Genomic DNA, 21,934 nt, shown 5'->3' on the forward strand with positions numbered 1-21,934 from the left:
CCATATGTGTTTTTGCTGGTGTGCACATTACTCATGTATAACCACTGAAGAAACTATGCTTCTGGTGAAATATTGGTATTTCTAAAAAACAGTCATAAAGCTAACAGAACAAATAATGCTTTGGGCATTTTAGGGGAAATTCTCTGTGGCAGATTGACAAATTCTACAATTTCTATAGCCTAGAGGATGGGAAATTAGTCAAAAGTCCAGGTCATGCCTGGTAAAGCATCCATAACTTCTTGCAATGACATTCATCAAACCTCCAGCCACTCTGTCAGGGGTGCTTAAAAAACTGTAGAGTACAAAATCCCTGTTTGTGGAGAAATAGACATCTAGTCTTCTCCTCTATGTAGCTCCTAGCCTGCTCCCTCAAAATAGGCTTACTTAGGCTTGAGTAAACCTTTTCCTTGCCTTAGAGATACCCTGTGCTGAGGCTGGAGGGTTAGTTCTGTTGGCCCCGCCTTACTTTCTGAGAGACCTTGGTTTCTAGATTCCATGAATACCTTGAATCCAGATCCTGGCCCGTTGCTCAGGGCCATGGGTATTACTTATTGTACCATTGTCTTCCTGGCCCTGGGTAATTCAGTTTATCATATTTGCCTAACATTGATCTTACAACTAGGCTTACTGGGAGGTTCTTGTTTCAGCAGTGACCTTAACTAGGTTGATTTGTAAACATCTCACGAGATTGAATGGAGTTATTTTCTATGTGTGGGTGAAACTTTGCTTTCTTTGTACTAATGAATGGTTACTGAATGAATGAATGAATGAATGCCTGACGCTTCTGAACTATGAGTGGCTAGAGAAAACATACAGTCTATACACAGACATCAAACTGTAAAACAGAGAAGCTCAGTGTTGTGGTAATTGCTTTAACCTCAGTTTCTGGTTCTTGGGTGTATATAACTAACAGAGAGCTTAGGAAGAAGACAGGCTTTCCCCCAACAAAATGATATTTCTACAGTTGTTTTCTTCCCTTTGAGAGCTGGATAAATACAACCTATCTTACTCCTGTACTATGTTAGGAGGGGCTGGGCAATGAAGGCATTGATTGGGTTTGATTCTTTGAAACATACACCTAGATCCTGCCACGTGAAGACAATGAAAACTCATTATGAGTAGCATCTTACTTGCTAAGTGCCACTTGGCTGAAACCAAGGGTGAAACCAGGTCTCAATTAGGAAGTTTCCTCACTAAGTATGCCATTAGTCTTACTTAGAAGACCGGTGTCTGAACCCAGATACTGTGGGTTTGGTATATTTGTTTTAATTAACAATTTAGCACATTGTATTCATTTTGTGGAGTGATTTACGTGCTAAGAGTTTGGGCACTGGCATCTGCTTTTACAGTGATAGATGTTTATATGTTTGAGCTCAAAATGTTGAAACACTATTGCAAGCACTTTACATGGATTAACTCAGAATCCCCACAGCGACAAACAAGAGGGTATTAGTATTACTTCCATTTTACAAATCTGGTCTCTGAGATGCAGAGATCTTAAGCAGCTACTTTAAGGTCATAAACCAATAAGGAGAAGCAGCAGCACTTGAACCCGAGAAGCATGCTTAAGAGTCTATATTCTAACTGATCGGGCCTCTTCTGGACTTTGGCCCAAGGAGTTTTGTATAGTTATGTGGAGGACATTAAATCAAAGGCCTGCATATTTACTCAGCCTGCAATCTGGAGGTCTAGGCCTTAGCTCTTGTAAAGATGCACAGGTTCGGGATTAATTGTACGTTGGGTTCTATAAAGCCTTTTTGGGAATTATTGACTATGGGTGTAATTACTATAATGATGGCAAATGCTATAATTATGCCAAATGACATAATTTGTGTGACTGTAGTATATATAAGGAAATCACTAGATTGCATAATTGTCACACTATGATGAGGCTGCAAGGTTTCTGGTGAAATCAGATAAAGTGTATATAACCACAGAGCCCAGATTTGAGTTAGGGATGGAGCTATTTAGAAGTTGGGCAAGAGAAGCCACATTTCATGTCATGTACTTAAAAATGCCTCTTTCAAAACTGCATACATCACTAATCACTTAGGCGATTGCCTAAGTTCAAGGCAGCCTGCTTTCCCTTTGATGTATTCTGTAGACCCGCTGAGCAGAGTCATAAGTGAGGATCTACTTTGTGCATGTCCTGTTTTGCCACTGTATCTGTCCAGCTGTAGGATTTAGACATTCTATAAGGCATAGCATACTCTAAGTCACAGGAAAAGGAGATGCAGAAAAACAACCTGGTTAATACTGGCATAGCTTGGGTGTTGAATGCCCCTGGACCAGCATGCCTGGGAACTAGTGGGACTTGGGAGCTGGAGCATGCCAGGAGTGTATTCTTTAAGAGGACTGTAAGGCCCTAGACCTTCCTTTTTCTCTTCTGCCCCATGCCTAGTGATGAGAGAAGCTTTCTTGCCATGAGGTGCTGCTTGCTACACATGCTTTGAGCATCAGGACCAGTCAGTCATAGACAGGGACCTTCAAAATAGAACCCAAATAAGACTTTCTTCTTTGTAGGCTAGTTATTATCTTGGGCATTTTGTTATAGTGCTAACACAACTTTGTAATTTCAACCTTAGGCAAGTGAAGACACTCTGAAATTGCTAAGCCCACTTAGCTAACCTAGTTTTGTAAGATCATTATTGAAAGTCACTAATTTCCTATGTTGGCATCAAGTTTCAGCATCTTTAAAAGAGAAGTTGAACCAGAGAGGTTAGGTGATAGTAAAGGTCACCAGTATCTTAAAAATCTTAGGAGCACTACTCTAAGCAATTGTCATGTTTTCCATGTATATTACATATACATGTATAATACATATAAACATATATTCAGGATATATTACTTATCTATACAGAGCTTGAATATAAGTGCACACACATACATATATATATTCTTTCCATAGACATTAGAATGTAAATAAAAATGAAAATAAATGTTTGGAAACCAATTTAATTTGTAGGACACACCCTCCAGCCCTATAGTATGCATTTGTTTTGAAAATTTAATGTGACTACATGACAACATAGTATTTGTGATAGTAAAAACAAAAGATTTATAAAGTATTTTTGTCACATTATCTTGAAAATGTTGATGTCTATTTTGGATTGGGGATAATTATAGAAGTGATAGAGGAGTTATTCTTGTATTGGCAGGGAGTACCATAGTAGAAAAATGGCTGGTGAAGGTGACCATGCAGACTTGCATTGTCCTGGTAGAAATGATCCACAGCAGTAGCTGGTAAGGCTTATTTTACAGTACATTGTTAGTATTCTTCTGGTTCACCATTTCTTACAGTTCATATGTAACCTGCATTAATTAGTTCAATTGTGCATTAAAATCTCTTACTAAGTCATCAGAACATGACAGTGAAAACAGGTCATCTTTAGTATTTTGTTCATAAGTATTCTTTGTATCCTAGTTAAGAAATATTTTTTAACAATCAACTATAAGTTATAAATTTAGTACATAAAGCATTTAAAAAAATGGGCATAATTACAGAAAATAAGATGACTTTTCCCTGTATTTGAGGACAAGAAAGGGCAGAAATGTACACAGGGTCTGTTCTTCTGATATCCTAGAAATCAACCTCAGGGCTGGAGGAGCATTGAAGGCCATTCAGTTCCCAGTTTTGTTTATTAGGCATAAAGAGTAGATAGAAATAAAGAAAGAAGCATAGGGATTCCAACTTACAGGCTTTGGAGTTTTCCATGGAGAAAAGAAACCTGGAACAGAGAAAACAGAATTTGAGCTTGGGAAACACACCCCACTGTCAGGCATACATTGTACGGTGTTACGCCGAGTGCGATTGTACTTCACTTCAAATGAGCCGAGCTGAGCCCACCACAAACAGCTCTGAAGGGCTGTGAGTCTTCTTCAGGGAGCTCAAGGAATCTCTTGGGAAGTCTATCACTGAGTCTGTAAGAAGTAATTTCTTCATTTGGCAGCTGAGAATTCTGAGGTGTAAAAGGAGTTGCATAACAATGGCGAAGGTCTGCTATAGAGGCCCAACCCCAAGCTGTGCTTAGGAGTCTGTCACCCAGCAGGAGCAGGAGAAATACCCTGGCTCAGGGTAGGAAATAATTCTGAGTTTTGGGACCCATTTTATGTACTTTAAAAACAACAAATATTTGTTATTCTTATATGTAAAAATAATAAATACATCTCTACTAAGACTCAGATCAAGAGATGGAGAGATGGCTCAGAGGTTAAGAGTGCCAGCTGCTGTTCTAGGGGACATGAGTTCAATTCCCAGCAACCACATAGTGGCTCACAGCCATCTGTAATGGGATCTGATGCCCTCTTCTGGGTGTGTGTGGACAGATCACTCATATACATATAAACAAATACGTTTAAAAAAGACTCGAATCTTACTATATCTTACATGCTGCTGCTCTCCACTGAGGCCCTCCTGTTTCAAGTTTCTATTATCTTTATTCCTGGATGCTAGCACGTGCCACGCCTAGCAGGGCGGTGTTTGTTTTTGAAATGGAAGGGAAAAGATGCTTCAGTATAATGGCGTCGGTACTGACGTATACTGCCCCTAATAATCGAAAACATGATTTTCCATGCCTAGGGAAGTTTCTTTCTTCTCATACCATATCTTCTCCCTTTCAACAATTTTGCTCATATTAATATTAGGTGAGATTTAATAAAATGTCCAATAAAAGTGAGTCATTGAGACTGTACCTCATACCACGTTTATCATGTTTAAAACTGAGACTTCCAAAAATGGGAAGACTTGACAGCTATGACCCATTTACAGGAAAATCTGCTGAAACACGGACACAATTATCTAGATGTTTAAACAATCCAACTCGGGTGTGTCAAAAATGCTAATGATCCCTCAGTGGCCCATTGTGGGAAGATGATCTCTTCCATAAGAGAAGACACTGCAGTCTGTCATGTGTTACAGGCTTCTATGGAACAGCTGAGCCAGTATTCAGATGTCACCATCGTCCTGGTAGATTAACATTTGTCTCTGTGCCTAGCTCTTTTTTTATGTCGTGAAATAAGTTCTAGTTAGTGCGATTTGTCTCTGAGGATTTAATCACATTCTTCTTTCAAAGAACTGTGGGCAGAACTTGAAGACTACGGACGTGTCTTCCCTTGACCATTCTGTAAAACCTCAAAGACAACACTATAACCCTGAGTTTAAATGTCTGAGAGGCGATTCAGCCATGCAACATTTACTTTGTCTTCTGAAAAAATTGCCAATGAGAGCTTTTCCTTTTTTGAGAAAATATGTGGTTTGCATATTTTTTACAATATCTAGACATTCCGCTTTCCCTCGCTCCACCTGCACTGTGTGGCATCAAGATGCTGACTTATTTTCCAGGCACTGGGGGTTTCTCTGGCTTTGATGTAAAAAGTGCTGAGAGTGGTCTCTCCGTTATAGAGGTCTTGTCTCTACATGCAACATTAAAACACATTCTTCCTCCTATGGAAGGTGTATGATCACCTGACCCCTGGTAGTTATGATGCTAGAACCAGAAGGGCCTGAAAGGGGCATAGGTCAGGGGATGGCACGGTAAACCTGCCACCTTTCTCCCTCAGACACTGAAGTCTCCTTCTGTATGAAGCTTTCCTTCGGGTTGGCCTCATGGCAGGGGCCGGAGCCAGGACTATGCTGTTGTCACTGAGACGCTTTCTGGAACATGTCTACTGCAGAGAAATGCTGAGTGCCAGAGGCTGCCCTCTCTGCGTTACCAATGTGGAGTTCAGAGATAGGTAGGAGGAAGTATCAGACAATATTCCTTAGGAGCAAATTATGTATGGTTTCTTAGGTTTCCTTGGCGAATTATTAATCATGCTACAAACATTTAAATCAATCTGATTAAAAACATGTATCTCAGATACATGCAATTTAGTCCTGATTAAGTCAGAGGGTCATTCTTTCTACGTGATTAACCTCCAATCTTCTGCTCAGCCTCAAAGACAGGACTATAGAGATACTATAATAGAGTGGGTCAAAAAATTATATATTATAAAATAAAGGTGTCATATACTATAATTTCTTGATGGCCTCCCTAGGAAACCTAGTCTATTCCGAAGAATATTTGAGGAAAAAACATCCCAAAGAAACAAGTAAAACTTTTTAAGTCATTTAAGAGACATTCAAGCTACAATGAGGTTTATTTCTGATTTTGTTTTCTGGTAGGAGAAGATCACAGACTTCCAACATCTGGGAAGCCTCATGCGTATACATATGCACATACTTCCACATATGTGCAACGGTGACTGTGTGCAGGCATCTCTACTGGCACCTTTATTTTAAAATTGCTTGCTGAAGTTCCTTCTTGCCCTTTTTACCTCAGGACACCCTTCCCCTGGTCTCCAGACACATGTTTTGCCCTAGCTTTCCCATCCTGTGCATTTTACTAGGCTTGCTTCGATGAGACAATTGCCTTTGGGGCCTTTAACTGCTTACCCTACAGAAACAAGAAGAGATATAAACTCCTTTTCCTCAGGGCTTTTAGAGCTAAGGCCTTCCTCCTTATAAAACCAAGACCATAAAGAAAGGGACTCCCCACCCACTGCTTTAAGATAAGAACAGTGGCTTCTTTATGTTTAGTTTCTTGCTTTTAGTCCCCTTTCTGCTATAGGATGTGCACGTTAAAATTCTCCTGAAGGGTTAATTATTGTTTAATTATCTGTCTCATTATATGTATATCGGTCACTTAATGTCTGCCATGTTCAGCGGCATTTACAAATTCAAACATATTTCTTGAGTTTTGAGACCACAAAAACAGAAGGCTTCAAGGTTTCACTCCAAACTAAATGGATGAGAAAGTTTAGATGGACCCGAGAGAGAAATTCAGATGCATTCGAATATTAAGTGTACCGGGCAACTATAGATAAAGAAATAAATAAATACACATACATAAATAAATAAAATCTGGGCACTTTGGAGTCATATAAAACTGAAGTATTATATTCAAGTATTATGGGCACTTCTCCACCTAGAAGAACAGTAAGATGGGAAAAGAAAATATCGCAAAAATAGCTTAAGAAGAAATTCTGTTCACTGAAAAGGGCAGCTGACGAAAGAGGACCACACTGATGTCATACCAAAGCTTACATTGAGTTATATATGTTAACTAATCACAGCTTTAAATAAACCAGGGCATACAGTTGCTGAATAAGACATAACATGTCTAGCTAACTGTACATTTCAGAGAAGCAATTTTGTGGTCCAAGCATGTCTCACATACAACATGAGACATATTTCATGGACCATCATGTTTTTGTTTGTGTTAAGTTCAAATTTAAGCATGAATTTGATATTTTAATTTACTGAATCTGACAACTCCAAGCAGGAAAGAACTTACATATGACTTAGCAAACATTTAAAAAGTAGCCAGCTTCTACTGCATGTCATATCCATTCATTTCAGTGGGACAAAACATGAAATATTTACTATTTCCTTCATTGTCTGGAATCTTGGTTTAGGAAAACCTCAGAACTCTGCATGTTCATAGATCCCTGGCTTGGGTTGGATGCTTGTTCATGAGGAAGGGACTGCAGAGATGGAGAGTTCCATGGCCAGTGTGGACCCAGGGCCACTTCTGCATCGTGCTGCTGTTGGCCACAGTGCATCCCCTGAAGCAGGATTTTTAGAGTGGCTCTTTTCAGTACAGACTTCCAACACTGATACTTCAAATAAAAGGAGCATACTGAGAGAGAAACCAGGGAAACAATTCCATTCACAACACCCTCAAGGGTTATCTAACCAAAGGCTTGTACAATAAAAACACTTTAAGACACTAAGGCAAGAAATTGAAGATGCCAGAAGGTGGGAACACCTCCATGATTGCTCATGGATTGGCAGGATTAATATTGTGGAAATGGCCATTCTACAGAAAGCACAAACAGACTCTCAATGTAATCTTCATCAAAATCTCAATGCAATTTTTCACACAAAAGGAAAAAAATTAAATTTCATTGGAAACACCAAAGGCACAGGATAGGCAAAACAATCACCCCCTCCTGGATTTCAAGTTATACTATAGATCTATAGTAATAAAACCAGCATGGGACTGGCATAAGAACAGACATATTAGTCAATGGAATAGAACTGAAGGTCCTACATATAGGTCTACACATTTACAAAGAAGCTACATATTCTCTAATGCATATTAGAGAAACACAACAACAACAACCACTACCACCCAGCATCTTCAACAAATGGTCAAACTGGATTGCTACATGAAAATGGAGAAAAGTTGATCTTCATCTTTCACTCAACCCTAAACCAATCAGGAGCCTGATTGAAGTCTGATCAACGAGAAAGTAGGGCCTGTCTTGAGCTCATCGGTGCAGGAAAGGACCTTCTGAACAGAGTCCCAACAGCTCAGACATTAAGGCCAACAACTGACAAATGGAACCTCATAAAACTCAGAAGCTTCCGTAAAGCAAAGGGCACTGCCGTTCAGGCGAAGAGGCAACCTGTAATCAGACTATACCAGCAACTGAAAAAGTAAACATCAAGAAAACAAACACCCAGCTATAAATTGGGGCATGACATTAAATAGAGAATTCTCAAGAGAAGAAATATAGACGGCCAAAAAGCACATACAAATATTTAACATCCACAGCCATTAGGGAAATGCAAATTAACATGACTTTGAGATCTCGACTTATTCCCATCAGAATGGCTATGATGTAAGGTAAACGCTGTGTGCTGGTGTGCGTGTGGGGAATGAGGAACACTCATTCAATACTAACGAGAGTGCAAACTGGTACAGAGAGCGCAGCCAGGCTAGAAACCAGTGTGGGAAAGTCTCACGAACTACAACAGGCATATTCCAGCATGCATAGAGATGCCTGCCTGTTCATGTTCACCGATGCTCCATTCACAGGAGCTATGAAGTGGAAACAGCCAAGATGCCTATCAGCTGATGAACTGATGATAATGAAGAGCTGTGTGGAATGCTATCAGGGGTTAAGAAAGACAGAATTCCACAACTTCCGGGTAGACGGATGCAGCTGAGACAATCATTCTGAGGTAACACAGGCCCAGAAAGACAATATGTTTTTTGTTTTTTATCGTTTGTGGACGCTTTCTGAATCTTAGATATGTGTCTTCCATTGGGAAGAGCCATAGCCGTCCAGGAATTAGAGGTGGTAGGAGGTGGCTCTCCAGGGAGGGGAGAGAGAATGCAGTGGTATAAAAGGCTAAAAGGAGTTAAATGGGGAGAGAGATGAGAGGCAGGGTACAGGAGGGAACAGGCTGGAAGAGTAAGTAAACACTGAAAACATCGCAAAGAAGCCATACAGAATCCTATTACTGGAGAAGTTTTCTAACACACACACACACACAGAGAGAGAGAGATGTATACACATACACACAGATACACACAGAGACATATACACATACACACACACACACCACACACACACACACCAGGAGTTTAACTAGAGTCAGTCTGTAATGAGTCAAGATTGTCCTTACTACAAGATAACAAATAACCATTCCTGACAATGGTCTTTTAAATCTTTTTGGGAGTTGTTGGCAAGTGAGATCCCGTGTCATCCCAAACATGACAGCCTATTGGAAACACTGGCTACCCTCCAGAACTCGATGGCAAACCCCTACTGTGAAGACTTGACTCATACAACATGGAGAAATCCAACTGGTACTGTCCTGGAGGCTTCTCCCTATTGGGTAGCTTTCTCGTGCTGGAAGGTAATTGCCAGTTTTAGCCAGCTGTGAACCGTGTAAGCTACAGCCACGGCGGCTTGTGTTTCTGTGATAATTTACAGCTGCTTTCACGGGGTAACAGATGAAGACCGGTCTTAAGATCACCCCGCCGAATAAAGGACCAGAACACAGTGAACACCCACACTGGCTCACAAGCGTATCAGTGTGCAACAATGCCAGAATAGCATTTTGAGATTTCCTGAAAGTTCTCCAAATAGAACTAAATCTTGAAATGCACTTCCGTTTTTCTGAATGCCCACTGCATTCAGAAAATGGGAGGTGATTTATTTATCAGGAAAACCACCTAGACATATGATTCAAGTTCGAAAGGTTTTAATTGCAATTTCCTGTGTCTTTAGGAGGCTTCTGCAGTTACCGCAATGATTGAAGTGCCGGGGCAATGCTTTCTAATTTCTTCCTTATGCAGAGGGAAAGGAGTAGGAGCCATTTTGAAGGAAAGCCCCGTTTCTTCACAGATTTTCACGCACTGTGTCACTGAAAGCTGAGGATCTCTTTGCCAAAGCTCCAATAATGTGAACGCATTTAATAGTACTCAGGTAGACACTTAGAGGCACTCCTTGACCAGACAGTGATTTGTAACTTCTGTACGGTCTGAGAATAATATTACACATGGTACACAGGAAATTTTAAATTTTGATCTTTTTTAGGCAGCTGTAAGGTAAGATTATTTCTTGCGCTTGATGCTAGATGGTGATACCCAGGAACAATTCCTAGTCAGCTGCGTTAAGGAAAGGAGAATGTAGCCCACAGTCTACAGGGCTCAGGGTTTCTAAGTCCTTACCTTTACTTTACTGTAGTTTTAACAGGACAAAGGCTTTTTTAAGGGCATAAACCCATTCTGAGTCAAGGGTCATTGATACGCCTTAATTAAAGTGGCAAATTTTATGAAATATATCTATTTTGTCACAAAAAGTGTAATTCTTTTTTTAAAGATTTATTTATATATTTATTATTTATTTTGTGTGTGAGAGTGCTCTACCTGCATGTACACCTAGATGCCAGAAGAGGGTATCAGAATAGAGAGTTATGAGCCACCATTGTGATGTGGTTGCTGGGAATTGAACTCAGGACTGCTGGAAGAGCAGCCAGTGCTCTTAACCAGTAATTTTAAAAAAGGGTGAAAAGTAAAAAAAAAAAAAAAAAAAAGAGGAAAAGAAGAGTGAAAGTAAGTGAATATCATTTACATATATATATATATATATATATATATATATATATAAGAGAGAGGGGAAAGCAAGAAGTGAGTGAGTTTTTCCTCCAGTGTCTCTATGAGCTACACCTGGATTCCTCCTCAAAGACATTTTCACTATATATATTATATATTCACATTATATATTCACATTGTATATCTATATGTACATTTATATCTAAACAGAAACTCACCTATCCCAGGTCAGCCTGGACTTCTGTCTCGACCGTCTGAGAGCTGGACTCAGCAATGCCAAGCTTGTCTTCTTCAGTGCTCGGATGACTCTATGTGCGTGCATGATTCCTGCATTCTAGAAAGCGAGCCCTCTACCAGCCTCCCTGGCTGTCCTGAAGCCTTAGAAGCTCTTCAACAGAGGACACTGATTGTAAAAGGAGTCCCAAGGGGGGTGGGGGTGGGGCAGAAGCACTGAGGCTTTTAGAATTTCCAGTTAGAACTAATTTGGGAAAGAAAAATGCTGCTAATAAAGCTAATCCTTACTTTTTCATTTTCTCTCAGCCTGGCAAACAGACCAACTTATAAGCTTTCCATTAAAAAAAAAAAAAAAAAAAAAAAAAAAAAGACCTGCTTTTGGTAAATGCAAGCTAGTAAGTACCCAGTCTAGTGCTGCTCACCCTTTTCTTGCTTTGATGAATTTGTGTGTGTGTGTGTTTTTTTTTTTTTGTATTAAAATTCATTAAATGGCTTAAGCTTTGCAGTTCCTGTAGATGATTTGTTTAAGCTATTTGAAGTAGGAAGGACAATTTCTCTTAATGAAACTGACCTAGGCTAAGAAATGACCTTTCCGTTAAGGAATCAGGGATTGAACACTGCTGGCAATATACAATTCAGCCAAGCAATTCATTCAGTGTGCAGGGGAAAAAAATGTCATATTGCCTGCCATTTTGACCTGGAACAGTATACTTTCATATATTTATAATTTATAGATAAATTTTACATGACACACATCAAATTTTAGGTGGTGAGGTTTTTCTTTGCAGTAAGTTAAAATGATTTTTCATATATTATATTTAACATTAAAAAAAAACCAAAAACCATAAAATTGTTTTCAAATGTAATTGCTTCCCTGGCTTGGATTTTTATAAAGAGAACAATCTAACCATATCAAGAAATCTCAATGAACATCACAAAGGATAATCCTGAACATTCTTTTCATAAAATCAGCTGCACAATAAAAAGATTCAAAATAAATGAGGAAGACAAATAGCCTCCAACAGGGGTGGCAGGAAGGGAGGAAGGGTAGTGGGAGTGAGGTTCAATGTGTGTCTAAAGAAATGATCATCATTTAGAGAGGACTTTCTCAAGGAACCAAGCTTGGCACCCCCCCCCCCCACCTTAGAGCAGCAAGTGCCTCTCCAGACCCAACAGACCGTAAACACTCACAAAGAAAATGAAGAACATCAAAACTTTGTAGTAGAAAAAGCCAAGCTCTGAGAGTTTTATAAAGGGTTAAGCTGGAATTCTGAAACAGGAAAGAAGGAAACAGGCCAGGGAGGACAGGGTAGAGGAGGAGAACTGGGATAAAACCTGAGGCTTAAAAACATCATCATATGGAAGTCTATGGTTTTAGCGTAGAATGATACCAGACCTTTAAAGGAGAGGTAGCGCCAATATTCTTTATATTATTTCACAAAACAGAAACAGAAGGAACATTGTTCATCTCGTCTTATGAGACCACAGTGACCCTGATACTTAAAATCACACAAAAATCCAACAAAAATAAAAACTACAGACCACTTTCTCTCATGAGTATAGACACAAAAATTCTCAATAAAGTAGTTACAAAATAAATCCAAGAACATGTCAAAAAGATCACATACCATAATCAAGTAGGCTTCATTCCAGAGATGCAGGGATGATTCAAATATGTACATCAATAAATTTATGGGCTGGAGAGATGGCTCAGTGGTTAAGAGCACTGATGGATGGAACTAGAAAGTGTCATCCTGAGCGAGGCAACCCAGTCATAAAAGAACACACATGGTATGCACTCACTAATAAGTGGATGTTAGCCCCAACGCTCAAAGCTCAAAGTTACAATTCACCCAGCACAGGAAGCTCAAGAAGAAGGAGGACTTAAGTGAGGGTGCCTTGGTTCCTCTAAGAAAGGAAGCAAAATACTCACAGGAGCAATAAGGGAGACAGTGTGTGGAGCAGAGACTGAAGTAAAGGCCACCCAGAGACTGCCCTACCTGGGAATTCATCCTATAAACAGTCACCAAACCCCGACACTTTTATGGGTGACAAGAAGCGTGTACCAAAAAGAGCCTGTTAAGGTTGTCTCCGGAGGGGCCCTGCCAGAGCCTTACAAATACAGAGGCAGATGCTAGCAGCCAACTATTTGACTGGGCATGGGGTCCCCAATGGGGGTGCTCGAAGATGGTCCAGAGGAGCTGAAGGGGTTTACAGCCCCATGGGAAAACAATGATTTCAGCCACCCAAATGCCCCAAGACTCCCAGGGACTGAACCATCAACCAAGGGGCACACATGGTTCCAGCCAAAAATGTGGCAGAGGAGGCCTTGTTGGGCATCAGTGGGAGGAATGGTCCTTGGTCAGGTAAAGGCTCAACAGAGGCCCAAACAAAGAGAAACCAAGGGGAGGGGGAGGTGGGAGTGTGTTGGGTGGAGGCAGGGGGAAGGAGGAGGAGGAGGGGTTGGGGGTCTTAGGGGAGGGGGGATATTGGGAAAGGTTTTACCATTGGCAATGCAAATGAAGATGATATTCAATTAAAAAAAAAAAAACACTGACTGCTCGTGTGAAGGTCCTGAGTTCAAATCTCAGCAACCACACAGTGGCTCACAACCATCTGTAATGAGATCTGACACCTTCTTCTGGAGTGTCTGAAGACAGTTATGGTGTACTCACATATAATAAATAAATAAATCTTTTAAAAAATAAATTGAAAAATGTGATCCATCATATAAACAGACTAAAATACAGACTGAAAAAAAGAGGATATATATATATATATATATATATATATATATATATATATATATATCCTCTTTTTTATGATGGTATATATATGTCAATCTCATATATATGATCATCTCATTATACGCAGGCAATACCTTGGACAAAATCCAATGTCTCTTCATGATTGAAGTCATGGAGAGATTAGGGATACAAAGGACATATCTCAACAAAATAAATGCAGTTAACAATAAGTCCATAGTCCACATCAACTTCAATGGGGAGAAATTCAAAAGCAATTCCACCAAAAGCAGAAGCAGGACAAGGTTCTGGCTCCTCTTCAAGCCTCAGTGCTGAACGTGAAGTCTTAGCTGGAGCAGTAAGACAATGACAGGTGATCAGGGGGATAGAACTTAGAGGGAAGGTTTCTCGATTTGCACATGACACAATAGTATATATAAGTGACCCTAAAATTCCACTAGGGATTACATTAGGTTTTTTTCCTTTTGATAAACACTTTCAGCAATGTAGGTGGATACAAAATTAACTTACAAAATCAGTAGCCTCCCTACATACAAAAGACAAATGGACTGAGAAAGAAATTGGGGAATTTTCTTTCTTCACAGAATCCTTAAAGATATAAAATATCTTGGTGTGACTCTAGCCAAGTATGTGTAGATAAAAACTTCAAGTCACTGAAGAAAGAAATAGAAAATACTGAAAGATGGAAAGATCTCCCATGCTCATGGATCAATAGGATTAACATGGTAAAAATGGCCAGCTTACCAAAAGCAATCTGCAGATTCAGTACAACTCCAACAAAATCCCAACACAATTCTTCCCAGATCTTGAAAGGACAATTTTCAGCCTCATATGAAAACATTGAATAATAAAAGAACTACTGGAGATATCACCATCCTTGATTTTAAGCTGTATTACAGAGCAATAGTAATAAAAGCTGCACGGGTATTGACACAAAAACAGACATATCGATCAATGAATTCAATTTGAAGCCCCATACATAAATCCACACATGTATGGTTACCTGGCTTTTGATAAGGAAGCCAGGCATACACACTGGAAAAAAGAAAGCATCTTCAATAAATGGTTCTTGTCAAACTGAATGGCTGTGTGTGAAAGAATGCAAAAAGATCCATACTTATTACCCTGCACAAAACTCCTAATTGATCAATCACCTCAACATAAAACTAGATACACTGGGCCTAACAGGAGAGAAAGTGGGAATTATTGGAACATGGAACATGGTCCAAGGATGGAGTTGTGTGAAGAGAATCCTGAGGAAACTGCAAGAAAACAAGACAAGAGTCTTGCGACCTCAGTTTCTTCAAACACATTGTTTAGTTTTTTTTTTTTTTGTTTATTGAAAAACCTAATATATTAAGGTTTTTGATATTCAATATTAAGCCTCTATCACATTAAAAAAATTAGGGTACAGATCTAAACAGGGAATTCTCAAGAGAGAAAACTCGAATGGCTGAGAAACACTTAAAGAGATGCTCAACATCCTTCGCCGTCAGGGAAATGCAAATCAAATTATTTTGAGATTTCATCTTAGAACAGTAAGAATGGCTAAGATGAAGCAGTAAAACAAATGACAGCACATGAGGATGTGGAAGAAGAGGAACACTTAATCAGAGTGCAAACTTGTACATCCACTGTGGAAACTATGTGTGGAATTTCCTCAGAAAGAATTGGGAATTGATGGACCTCAGGGTCAGGTATACAGCTCTTAGGTATGTACCCAAAGGATGCTTCATCCCCCCACAGAGACACTTCCTCAGCCATGCTCATAATACACAGAAATTAGAAACAATCTAGATGTCTGTCCTTCAACAGATAAATGGACAAAGAAATTGTAGTTCATTTACACAATGGAAGATTTTAATGGCTCAGCCATTAAAAAAAATGAAATCATGAAATTCACAGGTAAATGGATGGAACTAGGGGGAAAAATCAGCCCGAGTGAGGTAAACCAGACCCAGAAAGACAAATATGGCAAGTACTCACTCATCTCTATGCAGATCTTAGCTGTTAAATCAATAATGAGCAAGCTATAGACACACAGAGGTTAGGTACAGAGTAAGGGACTGGGGGGAAACAGATACATCTCCCTGGGAAAGGGACATAGAAAAGACAGTTGTGAATGGATGAGGTGTTTCTGGAATGGTAGGATCAGGCAGAGAGGAGAATGGTAAAGGGGACATGGGGACAGATGGCTAATATGAAGGACAATTTGAGGGGTATTAGGAAAACCTAACCCACAATATGCATATGTAAAGGTGGTCTAAAAGAAATCACCAAATAATGGGGGAGACAGAGCCACAATTGGCATCTCTTGTCACCAAATGAAGCCTCCCGTACTGGGAATGAGTTACATTTAATTGAGTTGTTGCTCAAAGGGCTCCCATGGGAAGCCCTGAATTACCCAGGCTGTTGCCAAGACTATGTTGGTTGCTCACAAACTGACAGGAAGGCCCTTTTATTGACGATAACACTTAAACAACTCATCGAACACAGCAAAGTTGAGCGGGTGCATACCTAGAGCCTCTGCCCCTACAGACTAGCGTTCTTGGTAACAGAAGGTACTTGGCACACTGCTACAGAAAACCATGCCGACATCACTCCATCTATAAAACCTCGAATCTACAATAGTGTCCTAACTTCAAGATACAATGGTGGCCCAGAGCCTGTGGGGGTAATCTAGTAATATTGACTTAAGTCGTACTCCATGAAATGGAAGCCATACCTGGTGCTACTTGGATAAACAAGAACCTGAAACCAGATGGCTCAGGTATCTAGTGTAGAACCAGATGCTACTGTTCTACTAAAGAAATGCAGCCATACAAACGACTCCTAACGATATTCTGCTACTCATAGACCAGTGCCTTGCTCAGCCATCAGAGAAGTAGATGGGAACAAAGAGACCCTACAGCCAGACAAGATGCAGAGAGTCAGACATCTTGGAACAACCAGCCCTCATCAAATCCCTCAGCTGCAATGGCTCAGAAAACCCTAAGGGGGAGGGGACAGGAACAATGTAAAAGCCAGAGGACAGGGAAGACACCAAGGATGCAAGGCCTTCTAAATCAGGATCAGGGCACATGTGAGCTCACAGAGCCCGAGGCAGCGTGCACAGGGCCTGCATGGGTCTGCACTTTATAGAGTCCTAGAGCTGAAAGAATTGGACATATGCCCCAGCCCTAACCCAGAAGCTATCTCCAATTAATAATCGCTTGCTAATTAAAATTTAGTTTACTCCAAGGGAATTTCACCTGGGAGACAAACAACTCTTAAGGGTAGGCCAGTTTGACTGGTAGATGTCAAACTGAAAACTAACTGAATGACACTCTTGGAGGTTTCTTGTCTCCTAATGTCATATAAAAGCCTTTTCTTTTTCTATTTCATCATTTTCATTTCTATGTCTGTCTTAGTCTCTATATGTCTTTCTATCTATCTATCTATCTATCTATCTATCTATCTATCTATCATCTACCTAATCATCTACCTATCTATAATCTATCTATCTATCTATCTATCTATCTATCTATCTAATCACCCATGTTCTCTCTTTCCCTCTCCCTCTCCCTCTCCTCCCTCTCCTCTCCGCCCCTCCTTCTCCTCCCCCTCCCCCTCTCTCCTTTCTTTTTTACCCTACAGATCTTTTGTGTCTATATTGTGACTTCCAGTTCTTTTCCTGGAATTCCTAAGTGTGTAACTGAGTGGATCTCTGCATCTACATCTGCTTTGTGTGAGTGTTTATGTGTGTTTAATGTGCATGAATGTGTGTGCATGTGCCTTTTCTTGACCTCTTTTCCTTCTGTTTGTTTTTTTCCTATTCTGATGTGTGTATTTTATCTTACTTTGTTTTGTTCTAATATTAACTCTTAGAAGCCTGTTTGCTTTCTAATGGAAGACAGAGAATAGGTGGATCTGGATAGGAGTAGAGGGAGGAGAAACTGAAATCACGATATTATATGTAAGAAATTATTTCCAATAAAAGAAAAAAACTATTACAGAAGATTCCTAAAATGTACACACACACACACACACACACACACACACACACACACACACACGAGTTTGAAATGGTAGCAATGCCCCCACTGTCAGATTCTAGGCTTACTCCTAGACTATAACTCTTTTGAGAGTTTGTTGGCCAGTAAGATTCCAAAGGACCCTCCCCCAACATTACAAGCTACTGCCAATGCTCTTAGTTACTGTCTAGAACTTGATGGTAAAGATCATATGGCCTATAGATTAAGGCTTTCCTCAACCTCTATCAGAGAAACTTCTGTTTGAAGTAAAAATCAACATAGAGACCCACAACAAGCTAAGGTACAGAGAACAGAGCCCACAAAGTGCTTGTAGTGGCTATTCCTGGTTGTCAACTTGACTATATCTGGAATGAACTACAGTCTAGAATTGGAAGGCTCACCTAGGATGCTAATTTGGAGGTTCAGAGACATAAGTTTCTCACCTGGATCTTGGCATGGAGTCCTTGAAGCATAGTGGCTAAGACAAGGAGATCTCTGAGTTCAAGATCATTTGGGATTAAAGGTATGGATGCACACACCTTTAATCCGGGCCACACCCTCTGCTGGAGACCCATGCACCAATAATTTGGGCCACACCCTCTGTTGGAGACCTACAGCCTTTAATCTGGGCTACACCCTCTGCTGGAGATATATAAGGACATTGGAAGAAGGAAGACTCTCTCTCATTCTTCCTTGCTTGCTTGCCTCGTGGGACTGAGAAACTGCTAGATCCTTGGACTTCCATCCACAGCTGCTGCTGATCATTGTTGGGGAGTCGGACTATAGACGTAAGTCATTGACAAATTCCCTAACTATATAAAGACTATCCATACGTTCTGTGACTCTAGAGAACCCAAACTAATACAGTGCTCATCCCTAGACGGAACATCTACACTCTATCCCCTCTTCCCAAGGTTCAGGGATCTTCATAGACGAAGAGGGAGAAAAGGATGTACAAGGCTGCTGATGAGTGGAAGGAAACGGTGTCTTCTGGATAGGCAGGGCAGCTGCACCCATGAGCTCACAGAAGTTGCAGCAGCACAGGTAAGACCTGTGCATGCCCAGGCCAGATGAAATCCCAGACGGAGAGGGAGGGCAGGTACAAACTTCCACCCCTCGCCAGGAGCCATTGGTAATTGTTAGCTACTGGGAGAGGAAGGATTGGCTTTCTCTAAGAGAGAGTAGCTCCTGATAACTCAGCAGGGGAAGACCGTCATCCACCGCACAAAATGGCCTTGTTGGGGGAAGAGAGGACACAACATTGGTTGGGAATGGAAGTGTGATGACTCTAGGAAGAGTTGGGGGAGGAAGAGTGGATATGATCAAAACCTGATGATCATTCTCAAGGAACTAATGAAAATATACTTAAAAAGAAAAGCGACCCAGGCTTTGCACTAAGGTTTATTTTTTCCCCATATTTTTTTGAGAAACTTAGCTAAAAGTATCTTTAAGTATTTTAAGACTTGACTATATGCCTGAAATTTTTACTCATCTCTAAATAAATATTTATAGAGTCGCGGGCATCTGACAAACACTATAAATTCAACAAAGCAAAAAAGGAACCTTAGGGTTTTTCTACCAAGTCTTCTCTTTAGTCTTATTTTGGGAAATTTTGCTCACCATGCTTAGTTTTTAAGATAGGCAAGAGAAAGACAACTTTAACATTTTCCCCTGCTTGCTTCCCTGTCACCAAGCATTTTGCAGTCCATCTCCAAATGCTATTTCAAGCCTTCTCTCCATCTCTCTGCCCATCACGATAATACATAGTATCTAACTTGCTTCAACTTAAGCAGTGATAAATATGACAAGTTATTGAAGGAAATAATGCTTTAAAATACTTTAGTGAATTTGCTTATAGATAAGACAAAACCTGTGGGTCTTGAATAAATTGACCTCTATCTACTCTCTAGCTTCCCCAGGGTCTCCCCTTTGACCCTGGAATTGGTTGAGTAAGACAGGCTCTTCAAACCACAGTGCCTTTGCATATGCTCCTTCCTGCACCCACCCTCTGCCCGTCTTTACTCGGCCACTTCTGACTCATTTGTGCATCGACCTAGACATTGTCTTTTAAGGAAAATATTTCTGACCCTTGATTTTTTTTTAAATCAAGTTTTCTTATTATATGTTTCCATTTCACCACACATTTGTTCTTGATGTGGTACTCATTACTGTTTGTGCTTTTACTTTGTATGTGCAATGCCTTTAATGCTTGTCTCTCTTAAGATAGTACAAGGGTGCTCATTGTAGTCCTAATGGTACAGTAAAAACAGATGCTAGGGCGAAAAGGGATGCTAGGGTTAAAAATGGCGAGGCCTGGAAAACAGAGAAAGGCTTGCCGCTGGGTATGAGGTAGTCAGGTTGACTAGATAAATGAGAGAAATCCAGGAGGACATCTCGTGGGAAGCTCCTGCCCCCAACACATGCAAGATACTGCTATCCTTTCATATCTCTTACTAAAAATATTTATTTTATTTGTATACATGTGCCTGTGTGTGCTTCGATGCACCATCTGCATACAGGCGCCCACCAAGATCAGAAAAGGGAGTTGGTTTCCCTGGATCTGCAGGTACGGGGAGCTATGAGCAGCTGTAAGCAGCTGTAAGCCAGATGTGAGCATTGAGGACTGCAGCTGGATCCTCTGCTGCAGCAGAAAAGGCTTGGAACTGCTGAGCTATCCCCAGCTCCCCTTCTGAAATTCCTTCCTCTGTTCTAGGAAGGAGACTATCCCAGACAACCCTGTTGAGGTTTGGGCTGTTGCTAAGTATTGTAATGCTAACTTCTGTATCCCAAGGTTGCCTCAATGCCTGTGAATTTTCATGGACACCAGCTTTTGGTATACAAGGCCTGCTCCTTAATTAAAAACCATTGGTTGAATGAAATGGCTACAGCCAATTACTAGAGGGCATAGAGGTGTGTGTGGGGGGTTCTCAGTTACCTGGTTGGGGGCATCTCAGGCAGAGAAGAGAAAGGGAAAGGACAGCAGAGGAGCCGCCGCCATGAGAGGAGATGGACCACACATATCCTGGAGAAACAGCAAGTGTCTGGGGTACACTGCTGGGGAGGCAGCCAGGCCAGCAGTTAGAAAAAGTAGATTAGGGGTTACGGCCCCCCCCCCCCCGCCCCAGTAATCTCAAAATCAAATAAAATAACCATAGTCTGAGTCTCTCTTATTTGTAAGCTAGGCAGGATACGTTTAAATTGGCTCAAGTGCTCAACCCTGCGGCTAGGAGCTAAACATGAGGTGCCCACCAAAAAAGACTGCATGCTCAACATGGCAGCGGGGATAAACGTTAGCTTTCCATAGGCAGCAAAGACAAGGATCCGTGGTAAACTCTGAGCTGGACGTGTCGTCTTGAGACAGAGAACACACTTTGATTAAAGCTAGTTAACTCTTTGACTGACTCAGCCAAGTTTGGAGACAGGTAACACCTGCGAGGTTGGCAACTGGCAGTGCCAGTCAATGCTCGGGGCTGCCAGTAGACAAGGTTAGCAGCTAATGGAGCACATCCCAGGTGGGTGGGGAGGGGGGCAGGTTCTGATGCGAGCCTCTCCTCAGCTGTAGGAACATCCCACCAGGAGCATGCAATTATCTTCCTAGTCGGGCCAAGGGGACATACCCCCATTGGCTTGGCTTGAAACATGCCCACAGAATGAATCCACATCAACAGAAACTGCCTCTGTGTCTATCCTACAAAAAAGAATCTAGGTGAGCCACTCAGTGGCAACCTCTTGTTATACCGTGGAGTCTCAGTCTTCGCCACGTTCCTCTCTTGGACTCCACTCGCTATATGGGAGCTTTTCTCCCATGCAATAACCCTTTCTTCTTTGTCCAATAAAGCTCGGTAGACTCTCCTTTTGTTTCCCAAGAAATTCACTCTTTGAGTTCAGGGGACAAAATCTGGAGCCATTGGCTTAGTGGAAGCTTTGACGACTGTGACAATCATCACCCTGCCCATCCCCCCTCCCCCCCCCCCCCCCCCCCGGTTAAGCCCACCTGACACGGGGAAGTCTCCATCATTCTCAGAGATCC

At 41.0% G+C, this 21,934-nt stretch overlaps 1 protein-coding gene across 2 annotated transcripts in view; it reads right to left on the minus strand.

The window, feature by feature from the left end:
* Magi2 (membrane associated guanylate kinase, WW and PDZ domain containing 2) overlaps positions 1-21,934 on the minus strand; it is a 1,455,128-nt gene that overhangs the window by 170,010 nt on the left and 1,263,184 nt on the right. For both annotated transcript variants that reach the window (XM_052173111.1, XM_052173110.1), the window contains exon 11: positions 3,697-3,728. In XM_052173111.1, coding sequence (XP_052029071.1) covers positions 3,697-3,728 — 32 coding nt within the window. The remainder of the gene's footprint in view (positions 1-3,696; positions 3,729-21,934) is intronic.

This window comes from Apodemus sylvaticus, chromosome 2 (assembly GCF_947179515.1).
Source record: "Apodemus sylvaticus chromosome 2, mApoSyl1.1, whole genome shotgun sequence".
NCBI classification, from domain to species: Eukaryota; Metazoa; Chordata; class Mammalia; order Rodentia; family Muridae; genus Apodemus; species Apodemus sylvaticus.